Genomic DNA, 15105 nt, shown 5'->3' with positions numbered 1-15105 from the left:
CTACTCAGTCTTTTCTGTTTTCCCGTCTTTGCTCTGGGGCTCGGCTGTTTTCCGGAGCTGCGTCTTTTCCGAGCTGTTGTTGATCTGTTGGTCGGTGGGCCCGCTCGTTTTCCCGCTCGAGTTTTTGTCCAGGTAGTTGAGCATCTCGCTCAGGACCGTCTGGAAGGTGCTGAGAGCCGCGCAGACCGCCGGCGTGCCGAACCCATGAGTGATCAGACTGTCGGGAGAAACAGAAACAATCATCAGAACAGCGACAAACCAAAAGCTTTGTTCCGTCAGTGGTTCACTTGAGGGTGATGCAGGTTTCCTTTTCTTCACCTCAGTCTGTACACTGCAGTGAAACCTGCCTCTCCCTTCTAATCCTCCTAAAAGAGTTTCTTTAGTCAGACTAACCCCTGTCAGAGAGTTTTAAATGTCCTGATGGTCTAAATGCTGTTTCCAGAGGAAACACTCAGGTTTTAGTAAATTCCAGGCCTGAATATTGTCACATTTGAACAAATGACTTACAGATCGGAGCTAAAACGATCACTCAAATTAATCAATAGATATAAAAGCCATTTTTCAATCAAACATGTCAAATATTCCCATCATCTCTACACTCTCAACTGTGAGGATTTGCTGCTTCTCTTTGTCTAATGTGATAGTAAAGTGAATATTTTTATTTTGTGGATTGTTGTCAGGGGAAATGATTTGATTTGATTTGATGATGTCACCAAAGGCTTTAAGAAAATCATATGGACATTTTTCACCATTTTCTGACCTTTTTTAGTCTAAATCATTAATGATCATCAACGAGAATAATGTTTAGTTGCAGCCCTGGAACAGACAGTGTCCTACTTTAAAACATACAGCAGCTGTGTGGGTCGGTCAACAGCCACAATCAGCCATGTCTTTATGTCGTTCCTAAAAGCTCACCCAAACCCTCTTTACCACAGCGCTCTTAACTCTTAACTGTGATTCTCAAACAAAGTTCACTGTCCAATCAAATTAAAGCGCACACACTAGTAATAATATGAAGCAATACAAGGCTGCAGAATAAAAATAGATGTAAGATAAAAAAAAGGAATGGCCATAAAATAGATCCTCTATAAGATCCTCAGGCAGGTTCTCACGGGGCCTAAATACCCGGTCACCTTTCAAACCAGGCTGTTAAACTGCCAGAGGGACGCTGTTGTTCAATCTGTCATATCCCCGTTGATGCATCCGAGCTCGTGTCTCGTTTCTCGGCCCGGCGCTCGACATACAGAACATTTCCCTTTGGAGGTTTGATAAAAACTCTGTATATTCTGGAATGGATGACGCCATAGATGTGACATTTCTGCTAACAAGCCGCTGTTCCCTCCTCCTCCTCCTCCTCCTCCTCCTCCTCCTCTGTCGCTTGTGCCAAACAACAAACTGCACAGCTGCATCTTTCGCAAAATGGCAAAGAGGTCAGAGCCAAAACGGAGCAGGAGAGCTGTCTCGCCTCAGTGGCTTTAATCGTACCGAGCCAGAGTCTAAGATTTGCATGATTGTCCATGATTTGTTACATGCAGCAAATGTGTGTGTTACCTGAAGTGTGTGAGGTGTCTTTGGATGTCCAAGTCCAGGATGGGGGTCGGTCTGGAGGAGCCCAAAGGAGAGCGATCTTGGCTCAATAAGTCCTGGAACTCCTTACAGATTTGCCTGACAGACAGAAGGAGGGAGGGACTGAGGGTTTACCATCTGTCTCCAACACAACCGTTGCAATTTGTCTTTCATTCTTTTCTTTTTTTTTTTTCCTGCACCCATCCTCATCGTTTTCAATCACCCCCCCACCCCACACATACATTCAAGTTACTTCGTCTTAGCGGACAAATGAAAGTTCAACGTCAGAGCAAAAAGAAGCAAAACATTTTCACATGATACCAAACATTCTGCAGATGCAAAGTCAGGCTGTCTTTTTGGATTTCACTCACTTTTGAAAATCATTGTTAGGATGACTTTATTAGGGAAAAAAAATCTGCTCAGCTGGAAAAGAGTGGGAGCAGTTTCCCCTCAGCACCATCAGTACTCAGTGTGCAGCAGTGCTTGTAGGAATGTAATATAAATATAGCTCTTACTGATAAATAAATACGAGCCCTGTAATGTGGAATATCTTAAAATTTAAAACGCAATACATGCTTTATGCATGAAAAGTGCGTTTGTGCATTTGAATTTGAGTGTGAACGTGTCCCTATAGTCACAACACAAACTTTTTATAATTCTGTGAGAAGGTTACAAACCGCTCCTTAACATTAATTTGCTTGACTCAGTTTCCTCGCTGCAAAACATGTTGGTCCGGGCACTTTTGATCAGAGATTTACCTCAGGACGGACGGTTAGTGGTGTGCTCGTTCATTTGCAGCTATGAAGTGACAAATAAATTGGCTTCAAAATGCTCTAGGCCCCTGCTGAACATCTGGAACTGATCCTGACTGTCACCTTAATGTATCAACTTGTATCCAAACACTAACTTGAACTAGAAGTTGTGACCTGAAGACTCCATCAATGCCAAGAAAGGAAAACAATGACATTGGGAAAATTTCAGAATAAAACATACTGCATCTTGCCGAGAACAGTTGATGCCTCCCTTACTATTTTATTCATGTGTATGGTGTATCTGTGCGTGCACATCACCGTGTGTGTGTGTGTGTGTGTGTGTGTTTCTGTTCTTACTTTGTAGCCAGAACCATTTTCTTGCGTGCGCTGGTTTCTTTCGGCTCACTGTGCTGCCTCGCCAAATGCTCCCCCACCGCCTTGCTGGGAAACTCTGTCTCACAGGTGTAGCCAAAGTCCCTCGCCAGGTGGAGCGCCTCACCTGAACACAAACGAAAAAAAAAAAAAAAAGATGGATGAAACAAACGCCGGAAAGGATTCGATATAAAAAAAAAAAACTAGTATATGAAACTATAACTAAAACATTTTGGAAAGTCTTTTGGACCCGCACCTTCCACCAGGGAGGTGAGCAGTGTGACGTTGGCAGCTTTCCTCCGTCCTGCCGGCAGGTTGAGGCCTAGACGGTCTAATTTCTCTCGAAGACACCGGCCTCCGTTCTTAGACTTCGCTCTGTGGGAAAAGAAATAACTTTACATCATCAAACAACAATTTTTTTTTTTTAATATAAAACCCAAAAAAATAACAGAATATCTGGATCACACATCATCATCACTGTACATAGTGATGAGCTTGAGCCATAGTACAAATCAAATCATCTGGCGTCCTTGTTCTACAAAGACATGCGTGTTTAATCAAGTTAGGGAGGAATATAGACAAAGCCATGAAATTAATCATATAATCAAAGAGTATAAAATTAAAACATGTCAACTCATTATGTATTAAATATGCTTCCTGGTCACTAGTTCCCACGAGTTCCCTCTTTTTTTATTGTTTGAGCGTTTATTTATGTCTTTCTATACCCAGAGTGAGAGGTTCTATTTTGGAAAACAGAGGAACAACGGCCCCTGTCATTTCTGATTTAATCTTAAAACGTATGTGCAAACTTCTCATCACATAAAACTTTAAAGATCCTTCTGGGATATTCTGGTTGAAATTACTGATGGTTTTCTATCATTCTGGAAAAAAACAAACAAACAAACAAAAAAAAAAAAAACGCAACAAAAAAAAAGTTTGACTTTGGCAAATGACACAAATCCAACAGTAATGTGAAACCACGACTAAAGTCTTCAGCTCCTCCAAACATTTCTGTGACGTGGACGTGATTTATTTCACTCCAGACGAGCATCATCACCTCTATTTACACTTTTTTATTTTATTCTATTTTTTTTTTTAAACTTTGTTGATGCCTCATCTTGTAGGACGAGCCATACCCTATCTCTGCAACCCCCCCCCCCCATCCCTTCTTTTTCTCTCCACCTCATCAATAATACAGCGCTGGCAACTCTTGCCTTCCTCTGGTTCCTCTGATCCTGGCATGCTTTGGCCTGGTCTCGCCTCCCTCTGGCTCCCTGGGCATGGCGGCGCGTGCAGCCCCGGCCCCCTCGTTCGCCTACAATAGTCTTTGTGGACGCTACTGTATATCCTCTGTTTCATCTGAGGGCTGCAAAGACTCAGGCAGCCGCTCTCCGATGTTCACCAGCCAGATTTACGCTTGGAGACCTGCGTTTTCACTTTTAAAACCCCCCTCTGTCACACTCGCCTCTTACTTCACTATTATTTTGTTAGTTTGGGAATATTTTGAGAGTCTCTTATAGTCCAATAGAACCTCTCTCAGTCTTTTAATGTTAGATTTTTTTTAAAAACACTACCAGATTGACTCTTTACTGTCACAGTTTTAAAAACCACACAATGCTTTTTAGTTTGACTTGTCTTTAAGTCATCAAATCAGATGCATTAAAGACGCTGGGATCACCCTTGTTTTTCCTGGGTGTACAGTACCATGTCTGCCCTGTGTGTGTGTGTGTGTGTGTGTGCATGCTGACCTGCGCAATATGCCGCCCAGTAAGGAGGCGTTGAGGCACTCTGGCGGGGACAGTCTTCTTTTCACCTCGGCGATGGTCACTTTGTACTTGGAGGTGGAGCTGAGCAGCGACAGGCGGCCCGGTACCGAGCAGAACAGATCTGTAGGATTCACCACACATGTCCCCCCTGCGCACAAACAACAACAACACCTGCTACAGCGAGTCTCAGCATCCACAAACGTTCCACATCCACAAATGTTGAGGCGTTACAGGAATAGTTGAAGCACTGGATGAGGTTTTATGGCCTCATTACAAATTACAAGTACAGGGAGTTTAGCTGTACCAGCTCCATGTTAGCTTTGTGTAAGACAACTACAACTAAACTTATAAAGTGACCATGGCTGCATTATCAAAGTGTCAGAGATGGGAGTGTAAATAACTACTTCAGGTGGCTTTGAGGAAGCTGTGCTAGATAACTGACTGTGTGGGAAGATGGTGGACAGACTTAGCCTATATCTTGAACGCTGCTCTGTGTATTAATTTTGACAAAGCTGAAATGATAAAGCACAACGGTGGAACTGAATAAACTTTCACCGCTGCAAAATGTTAACCAAAGAGCCGTGGGCCAGTCCAGCAGATTTCCAACCTACTTTAGCCTGATAAATGCTTTTTTATATATTCTTTATTAATGTTTTGGTGCTACATGAAGCGCCATGTGTCTGAATAGTCCTGCAGGGGTTCAGGTTGATAATAGTTTGTTTTAGCAGTGCAGACTTTTGACCAACTTTTGTGTTATTTCAGGAGAGTTCCTCTGTAGACACACACTGGAATATGTCAGGCAGGTTTATCATCTGGGATTTTTATAAATATTTAGATGTGTTATGCCAATAACGCCTCTCTGCTTATTAAGAATTAAAAGTATATTAGAATTAAAAAAATAAAAACCCAAACTTCTGTCAGTGCTTGTACACTGCTCTGGCCTTCACATGTTTATACAATACACAGCCATTAACATCAGTTATAGCCTGAAGATTTAAAGATGTGCTTTCACATTTGATTAGAAACTGATCAATAATCTATCAACAAAACAAGGATCTTCTCAAGTTCTATACAGATGCCAACAGAAATATCTCTCAACATACTACTACTACTATACTATGTAATAACAACAACAAACACTGCACTTAGTAGACCACACACACCAGGAACTGACCATGTGCAGTAAGTTACATACACATCTGTGCAACATACTTCATAGGCTGCTTTTTTTTTGTAAATATGGGGTTTAACATATTATATTATTATCTATTATTCATCTTTCTAAGTTTTTGTTACTGACATTTTGCAGGGTTTTTTTTCCATTTCCATAATAATATTAATAATAATAACAATAATACAATTTATTCTATCAAAGAGCTGGATAAGTAAAAATGTAAATTCCCTCTCAAAAGAAAACAAAGTGTAAAAATGACTGCACTGAAAAGTGTTATGGGGTCTGTAGTTCGATGGGTACCTCATTTTGCAGTGACTGCTGCCGCAGGTGATGAGAGGCTGCTGTATTTTTTATTACAAGGGCTGCAGGAGCTCCTTTTCTTTACTTGTAGCGCAGGCACTTTGAGGTCTTTAGTGGATGTTTCGAATAAAAATCCACTTAGACCTCGAAAAGCCTTGAGTCGCAGAAAATACATTAAAGTATAACCGTGTCCTCGACCTTAACCCCGTACCTGTCGGAGCTGTGGAGCTGTGGCTCAGCATTGTTCAGTCTGGAACATGTACTTTTTGTACAAAACATGCTAATTTGTTGTTACATGGAGAAGTTCCAGTGAATGAACCCTCAGTGAATCCTGCCTCAGGGGCAGGTGTGCAGATGCTGAGGCTGTTTTGCACCTCTGTTCTTAGAGGGTGGCTTTAGCATGAGGTCTCCCTGCTTCTTATTTAAAACAATAGCACATATCAGGGCAGGATACAAGGAATACAAATCAACTGTGTGTCTGTGAGCAGAGCAAACAGGAAGTCTCTTGCAGTAACCAAATTCAAAAACTTTACTGAAGCTTTTCCACATGTTATAAAAGATGATTAATCTGAATTGATGTGTTTTCATATTAACCGCCTTTTATATCGTCATGAACTGTAGTTTAATCCGCATTTCTGTTTACACTGCCTCAAAAATCCCCTCCAAACTTAACACAAATTAAAAATGCAGCCTATGAAAACCACGTATCTCTAGCTATGAGCTAATAAAACAGCCCTGTGTTCAGCTTGGTGACAAAACATTTTTTAACATAAAACTATGGGTTTTTTAATGGTTTATTCATTTTAGTAGCAGGAGAATTTTCTTAGTCCATCAGCTGGTTTATCTGGAATAAAAGTTTACATTAACAAAACTGGAGATGCATGGTTTTCACTGAACAGTGATCTCCAGCTTGTACTACACTCTCCACTGTATAGCTGTAAACAAAATATGTTTGAATATTGTTTGAATCCTAAATCAATCCAGAAATGATTGTGATAGCAGCTCAGTGCAAACTCAGCCCATAAAAATACATATGATCAAGTATCATTAATCCTCACTGGCATGATCAATGCTTTTCTTCTCAGCGCTTCATCAGACTCCTTTTAGGCTACTTAAATATTCCATTTAGTTTTTTTTTCTTCTATGTACATATATTTATATTTCAGTTTCAGCTCAATATTTGTCTGTATGTACGAACTGTCTGCTCTAACCCCAGGAGGCCAAAACAAAAACCTTCCTTTAATCACCTTCCACCAAGTTGATTTCATTGTGTACTTGAGGTTCCTGAGTGTGTGAATAAATGATTGTGGTTGTGATAGTGAAGGCTCTTTCACATTATTAATTGCATCTGAATCAGTCTAGCTGGATCCTCCTGGAATATATCGACTGCTCTGAGTAGGCCTATTATTATTAAACTTTCACTTGAACTAACGTCTCAAGCAGCTGAAACGCAAGGTTTTCTGTCTGATGTACTGTAGGCTATATTCTATTATTCATCTGCCTCATTATCAAATCTAACAGCAGGGTGTGTCGCTTTGTTATTAGGCCGCGCTGGATATGATGGAATGAAGAAAAAGGGATGCCATTTAGGCCAAATACAGCAACGCTGCAGGCGAATTTTGCGCTCATCTTTTCGTGGCATTTTGGACAATTTGGCCACCAGCTAAGCCTCATATTTAATCTGTATTTTTTTTAATTTTTTTTCTCTGAGAAGCTTTTGTTAAAAAAAACGGAAAATGTGCTAGATTGGCGCCATTTTTCTGGCCGCAGGGAGGCAGTAAGACCTGTAGCTTCAGAAACATGTCACCCAGACTCAGCACCATGGACAGCGGCTCGTGTCCACAGCACACCTGTGACATCACGACGGTGTGGAAACAAAAGCGTGTTGTAGTCCAGCGGACAGCACTTTTGTACAAGGCAGTATGGGACTTGTATTTCACTCAGGCTGTCAAAAATGGGCGACTTCAAGTCGAGGGAATCGATTGATAGGACTACTATTGGTTTGGCTCCTGTGTGTGTGTGTGTGTGTGTGTGTGTGTGTGTGTGTGTGTGTGTATATGCGCGCGCGTGTGTGGCGTGCGCGTGTGAAGTCCGTGTCTACATGTGACACAAACCGGGCAGACCTGTCTGTCAGACTCACGCGCTCTGACAGGGGCGCGCGTCTCTGAAAGCCGCGGGTTCACATCATATTAATTCCCCTAAAAATGTTTTGATTCAAAGTAGTTTGTATTTTATGTTGCCAAGGGCAATCGAAAAGAGCTATTGCCGGTAGTGCAGTCAGTGGAGCGCGCGGGCCCAGAGGCGATAACGGTATTTAAGCAACGGAGAGTAGCCTCGGGCTGCGGCGCGAGCGGCGGGCGGGATCACACGCGGAATCAAGCGCCTTTTACGAGTTTGCCACGAAAATTAAAGAAAAAGAGACACGGGCCAAATGTCATTCTCCTCATATTTTAACAACAATGTTTATAGCTCTAGAAAAAAAAGCCCGCCAATGTCTTGACAGAAAAGAGAGAGAGAGAGAGAGAGAGAGACAGAGAGAGAGGCGCGTGCACGGGCTGTAGTGGCGGGGGCGCGCGTCTGACAGATCAGCTTGATCTGTGAGGCTGCTGCTGGAGCTGAACTGGAAAAGGGATAGCAGGGTGATTAAAAACACAGACGACTCCTCCTAAGTAGGATCCGCGTTTCTTGAGTGATTTTCTTTTGAAAAAGGTTATGTGAATATTCATGCCGCCAAAGCCGCAGTCAGAAAGAACAACATTAATATGATCTCGGCTGAATCCGGGGCCCCGCTCGGCATTAGCATATCAAAGCGTCCGCCCGAGGCGAGAGAAGCTATCGATACGGGAGCGGGAGGTAAAGCAAAGATTATTGGTTGTGATGGTTGCAGCGGCTGAGCTCAGGGCCAAATATGGCGCACCATTAACCGAAAGTGATAGCGAAGGGATTCCCGCGTCAATCCGAGAGAAAAGCCCCAACACCTAGGCAGAGCTGATGAAAAATTAAACCCGAGACACAGCCTTCCTCTCTGTGTGGAAAACTACACATAGTCCCGACTAAGAAAAAAAAAAAAAAAACAGGAGCAGGCTTTGATGGAGCAAAAGCAGATGCACAGCGTGTTTAAACCCACTCGCGAGGAAATAGGCTGGTCTGCTGTGTGCTGCTGCAGACCGAGTCCACATCCTCATCCTCACCTGAAGAGTCGACCTGAGCCCTTCAACACCAGGGTTCACGCTGCTGCTGGCTCTTATTAAACATACAAGTAACAATAATACTGAGATATGGTTGAGCCTACATTACAGCCCACAAATAAATAGCCTTGATAAAAGAAAAAAAAAATAAAGGAATAGAATTTGCCCAGAAGCAATCAAATGTCTGGTAAATACTGAGAACTGCTAAATAAAAATTATATTTAAATTTTTATTGGCTTTTTTTAGTTAGCTATTCTTTAATATAGCCTTAACTCCTTTTTTTAATTATAGCCTATACCATATTAATCTTACTTTATAAAAAAAACATAATGTATTTCGTCAACAGAGCTATAATTTAATGATAGTCCTTTTTTGACATAAATTATTTTACAGTTTGCTATTTGTTTATAGGCAGCTAAAATATAATTAACTGGTCTACACGCCTACAGTTTAATCGTAGGCTTATACCCGTGTTTTCATAGGCCTATTTAAATTTCATTACAGAAGAGATGATATCACCAGCAGTGTTTGAGGATTATAACCATTTTATGATCTCAAAATAAACATTAATATTACATTATAGTAGTCTGTTTGTTTTGTGGAAGCCGTCAGTCTGCACTGTTAAAATGTCGCCTACAGGTTTGACTTCAAAAAGGAAGCGTGTTGTAATGTAATGTAATGACTGCTGTGTGACACATTACAGCTGGGTGTATACATTTCACTACTAGGTCATGTTGGCTGCACTATAGTGTGTAGCATATATATTAAATCAATGCCGAATTAATTCCTGACATTGCTGACACTTTATTTAATTTAAACTCAGAGACAAGTTGACTGCTGGGTGTTTGAGTGACGGGGAGCAGCGTCTCTGCGCTTGTTCAACAGTGTGTTAGTGTTTAAACAGGCGAGAGCACGCGGAGCCCGCTCCGGCTGTAACATGTTGACAGCAGACAAGAGAGGAGTGTTCCGCCTGTTTTGTCTGTCTGCTCTCTGTCTTGTCGCGTCGAAGCCGTGGAGTGTGCGCGGCCTCAGGTATATAGCTACTGTAGCTACACTAGCAGAGAGTATTTGAACGGGGCCTTACCTCTCCGGATGACGCCCCCTTGTCCGTTCAGCACGAGCCCACACTGCGCTTCCACGGAGCCCTGCGGAGACACGCACTCATTAGGAACGAGCAGGGAGGTGAAATCACTTCACCCACATTTTTTACACTGCTGAGGCGCAGTTTAGCCAGCTGTCAGGCTGCAGGTACAGCACACAATAAGAACTGCTTCTTCCCTATGTGGGAGCTGTGGTGCTTTATGGTCAGTGAATGCAGCACACACAGAAAACCCATAAGCTGCACATAAATCAAACTAAAACCTAAATTTACTAGGGTGTACCAGAATAAAGAGAACAATAACATTTAGTAAGAATAATAATAATAATAGCATTGTAGCTGATCTAAAGGCCTTTCTAAATGTTTCAGACCATAACATTATAAAACTCAAGAAAATATAACAGAAAAGTCAGTTTTTTAATCTTTCCTATCACAACAATCGTCTCATGACCCCTAAGATTTAGCTAGGCCTATAGGCTTCCTTGTGAACCCTTTGGTTGGAAACCACTACTTACACATCCTTTATGTGTCTGTGCAGCACTGTAAAGTTTGGCAGTGAGAGTGTAAAAAAAAAAAGTGCACCTATAGAGTCCAAAAAAACACACACAAAAAAACTGGCCCTGTTGCGCGCCCTTTGAACAGTTTTCTAGTGGTGGAAGCCTTTTTGTTAGAAAGTGTACATCACTTAGCAGGCTTTGAGTAAAACTGAGGGCACAGTAGTATAAAGGATGCAGCTCACGGCTCACCCAGAAACGAGCTTAATTTGAAAGGCTTCGGGCTATAAAGCGAGGACAGCACAACTCACCCAGACTCAGAAATGAGCTGAAGTGTCCAGAATTACTTGCAGCCACCAACCTGTTGGCGGGTTAGCTATATAGCCTACTCTATGGGCTGCACACCACAAGCACACTGCGATAGCCTCTATAGGCTAAATATATATGGAAACCTGTTACCGCCGCCATTTTGCTCCAGATCACACTCGCGTGCTATCAACAATGTCATCAAGAAAGGAGAACACGCGCCTTTTTATTCAGAAAACACTTAATCCCTCGTGCGAGCCTCCAGGCCTGGTCCACACCAGAAGCCCCCCTCCCCTGATTAAAATAAACTGGGAGAAAAAAGGAGCTTGTTGCAGCTTTCTTAACCAGCTCCTGCCTCTGTTTCTTTTCTTCTATTCCGAAGCTAAAGTGATTATAAAATCAATATACAAAACGCAGAGGTCTTGCATGAATTAGCTTAGTGACGGGAGAAAGGTGTGGCAGCTGCTTTTGTTCAGCATGAAAATCTCTTTAGCGCGCTCAAAGATGCGACCGGGCTGCACGAGACCATAGGCGCATCTGTTCCCGTTCATGCATCCGCCGCGTGCAAGCTCAGGTTCACGGGCCGTTTCTTTCTTCGGCTCAATAGAGGGTCAAACCTGCGCCGATTCAATGTCCCGACAGCTTAAAATAATATTTGCTATAGCAACGAGCAGCTATGAGCCTATGTGGTTTGAAAAATAAAATAAATTAAAATGAAATAAACCGGCTGTTAGTTTTAGTAAAATAAATGACATATTTTTGGTATCAAGGAATTCAAATAGCCTAATCAAATTATTCAAAAATAAAACAGTGAGGACATACAGAACAATAAAAATATAACAATAATAATAATATACATGCAGGTACACCAATAATTCCCTAAACTTGATGCTATATTTAGGGACAATTCACTATATTTATTCTAATACACATCATCATCCTGAAGCAAAACTGCCACACCCTTTAAATAAAAGTAAAATAAATTCAAGTAAATTGGCCTGTTGTTTTTTTTTTGTTTTTTTTTTTAAACATCTCATTACTCTTCGGATTTATCGTCGTTAGAATAATAAAAAAAAACTATTTTATCATTGTTGCTATTTAGTGAAAATGTCATTGTTTGTCCATCTATGTAGCGTAATGACATTAAAAAAATGTCCATAAAAGCGAAGTGGAGTTGGTAAATAGTTAACGTGACTGAAATGATGTGTCACTGTGTTAAATTGTGTTTAACTCGAGACGTGTTTTAACCAGCTCAGATGTCGCTGCATAAGCAACAAAGTTGATTGACGTTAAGTCGGTAATTGGATAAACTACGGTGCTTTATGGTGCTCGAGCTGGGCATTGTGCCCTGAACCCCGATCCGTTAATCCGCCCTTTACCGGAGAATAGAGCAACCAGCGGCTTTTCTTTGCTTCAACAGACAGCCGGACACACACACTCAAACACACATACACACACGCTCAAGCACCGTGCGAATCCGTTTTCATCTCGACCATTTCTTTACATCGAAAAGAATTATGCAAAATATGGGTCACGTGCGCGCTTGGAAAAATAAAGGGCGGCTTTCACAATGGGATTGTATAGACTGCCAGTCAATTAACCTTTAGAACAGGCCTGCCTCTCAGAGCCACGGTGCCGGGTGGACTTGACATTTACTCAGTCTGTTGTACAGTCACGTTTGGTTTGGCAACAAAATGATCTCAAGATGATGATATCCAATATTATTTACTCCGGAGTAGGACACAGTCGTGTGCTGGAGATAACCTACAGGCCGAATGTAGATGCAGCCATGTCAGTGTCACAGACAACAGACATCTGGCGCTGTCTTTCTGTTCAATATTTTGGAATCGCTGTGTGTGTGTACGAAAGGGGGGGGGGGGAGAGTTTTTCAATAGTAGGCCAGTGGGGCAGGGGTACTGGGGCACTGGGGCTCTGACAGCTATAAGGGTCTGTTATCCTGTCCTGTCTTATCTTATGTCTGATCTTATGTTACTGTTAATAAACCAGAGGAGAGCAGCCGGAGGAAATGGAAAGGGGAGACAATAAGGTGCTGGATCTCAGGCGTTGAGGTGAAGGGAGACTGTGTGTGAGCGGGGAAAGAGACACGTAGGCCGCCGGTACCTGCAGGTCGTCTGCCGCGGGCGGAGGGAGGCCCAGGCCGGCGGCGGGCAGCAGCCTCTGGTCCGGGTGGTGCATACCGACGCCGTAGGCCTGGGAGCCGTGTGACGTCATCAGCGACAGGTCATGGCGCCGGTAAGCGTCGAGGCAGCCCAGCTCGCGCCGCTGCTGCTCGTCCAGGCACGAGGACTTGAGGGCCGAGCGCGCGTTGTGCAGGTTGATGAAGTCGGCGGGCTCTCCGTGGTGGATCTGCTGGTAGTACTGGCCCGAGTGCAGCGAGTTCAGCCCGTAGGCCTCCGGGGCCACGGCTGGGTGGGAGTGCTGGAACTCGTAGTGGAAGGACTGGTGGTGGAGGGGCGTGTACTGGTGGTTGGCCGAGAAGTAGGGCGAGGCGAACTCCGTCCCCGCCGGCGCTGGGTAGGTGAGCGGGGAGGAGGAGGAGTATGCGACCGAGGAGTTGGCCACGGACTCCAGGCAACCGAGCTGCATGAGCCGGTAGCTGTTTGATCCGTCGTGACGTATCTACAAGATAATAAAGAGACGGTGAAATATATGAGCCGTGTCATTTAGCATCAGCCGGTGTCTCCTCTCTCTGCCTCCCAAACACACTCAAAAACACAACTCACACACTCAAAGCGTTTTTTTTTCCCACTTTAAACCACCTGAAGGAGATGTCATTTCCACACGCCCGGGAGGGGAACGGCAACAGGAGCCATCGGTATTTTTTTTCCCTCCCTTTGGCATGCCTGTCACTCTGCTTGCAGCGCTTTAAAAGGCGTGCTGTTATATATTATTATTATTACCGAGCTGCCGGCAAATTTACTGTCCCAGCTCTCTCGCTCACACTGGATGGGGAGGTAAGCAGAGTGAGACACAGCGGAGTGTTCCGCCCTAAAATGTTCTAATCACACTGTTACCGGCTCACACACGAGCCTCATTTGCTTCCACACACTAATAAAAAGCCCCTTTTTTACCGGCAGCTCCAGTGAGATGCTCGAATCTTTTCTCCCTCCATGCATATATATATATAGCCTGTATATATTTATATTTTTAAATCCATGCGATGCAGTATATTGCAGTGAGAGACTTCTTGAGAGCAGACCTCGAAATGCGTCCGTATCTCAGTTTAAAGCAAAGAATATTTCTTCCAGCACACTCCTTCTATAATTTCATAAATTCAAGGATGTTAAGTGAATAAATTCGCCTACCTCTGCGTCGTGGACAAGTCCGGGGAAGGTCGCTGACATTGTGCTTTCTCCAAAGTAACCCGTGTTTTTTTTCTCTCCTCTCTGGCCTGATCGAATAATAATAAAAATGCGTTAAAATCCCCAAAAAGCGAGAGAAATGGAAAAGTCCCCCCTCGCGCGCTCTCGGTAACGGCAGAAAGCTGGCGGAACGCGAGCGTCTCCCCTCTGCACGGACGGGGCTGGCTCACGGATTTTGTACTTGCAGGGTATTTCTCGGCTGATGTCGTAGGTCCCTTGGTAATATAGAAGTTTTGAAAATTAAGCATCAGCACTGAGGAATGGGAGGACAATAGACGGAGCGGAGCATCCCAGGAGACAAGGAATAAATATTGTATCTTCGCCTTAATAAGGAACCAAGAGCTTCTTTCAACATTTTCTACGCTTTTTTGTGGACATTTTCCTTTTTGAGCCGTTTGTATTTTCACAAGCTTCTTCTGCTCCGTTTCGTCGTATTATTATTTTTAGCTTTATTCACACCGGCTAAAGTCGTTTTTCAAAAATGTTCGGATTTTCAACGGAAATGTAAGTTTGCTTTGAAATATTCTACAGCTAATTTCGATAATTATCAGCAGAATAACTATAATAAAAAAAAGGATTTTCTTTTGTTTCCAGAACAAAGATTGTGATCAGTTCAGTCAGCTTCGATGAGGATTTTCTTTTGGAATGGGGATCATTTCGAAGCTGTGTTCATGCATTTAGCTGAATTTTCATTATTGCTGTTTT

The 15105-nt window shown here is 43.0% G+C and overlaps 1 protein-coding gene across 1 annotated transcript; it reads right to left on the bottom strand.

Moving 5' to 3' along the window:
• tfap2d (transcription factor AP-2 delta) lies at positions 1–14382 on the bottom strand. Its single transcript, XM_022737887.1, has 8 exons — positions 14344–14382; positions 13139–13657; positions 10203–10263; positions 4439–4604; positions 2947–3065; positions 2676–2817; positions 1552–1665; positions 1–217 (listed from the first exon to the last, which is right to left on the bottom strand). Exons 1-8 carry the CDS (start codon positions 14380–14382, stop codon positions 1–3), a joined length of 1377 nt encoding a protein of 458 aa, XP_022593608.1.
• Between the last annotated feature and the right edge of the window lie 723 nt (positions 14383–15105).

The sequence above is a fragment of the Seriola dumerili genome, unplaced genomic scaffold (assembly GCF_002260705.1).
Source record: "Seriola dumerili isolate Sdu_G_001 unplaced genomic scaffold, Sdu_1.0 BDQW01000025.1, whole genome shotgun sequence".
Lineage (NCBI taxonomy): Eukaryota > Metazoa > Chordata > Actinopteri > Carangiformes > Carangidae > Seriola > Seriola dumerili.
This window is presented reverse-complemented; position numbering and strand designations above follow the sequence as displayed.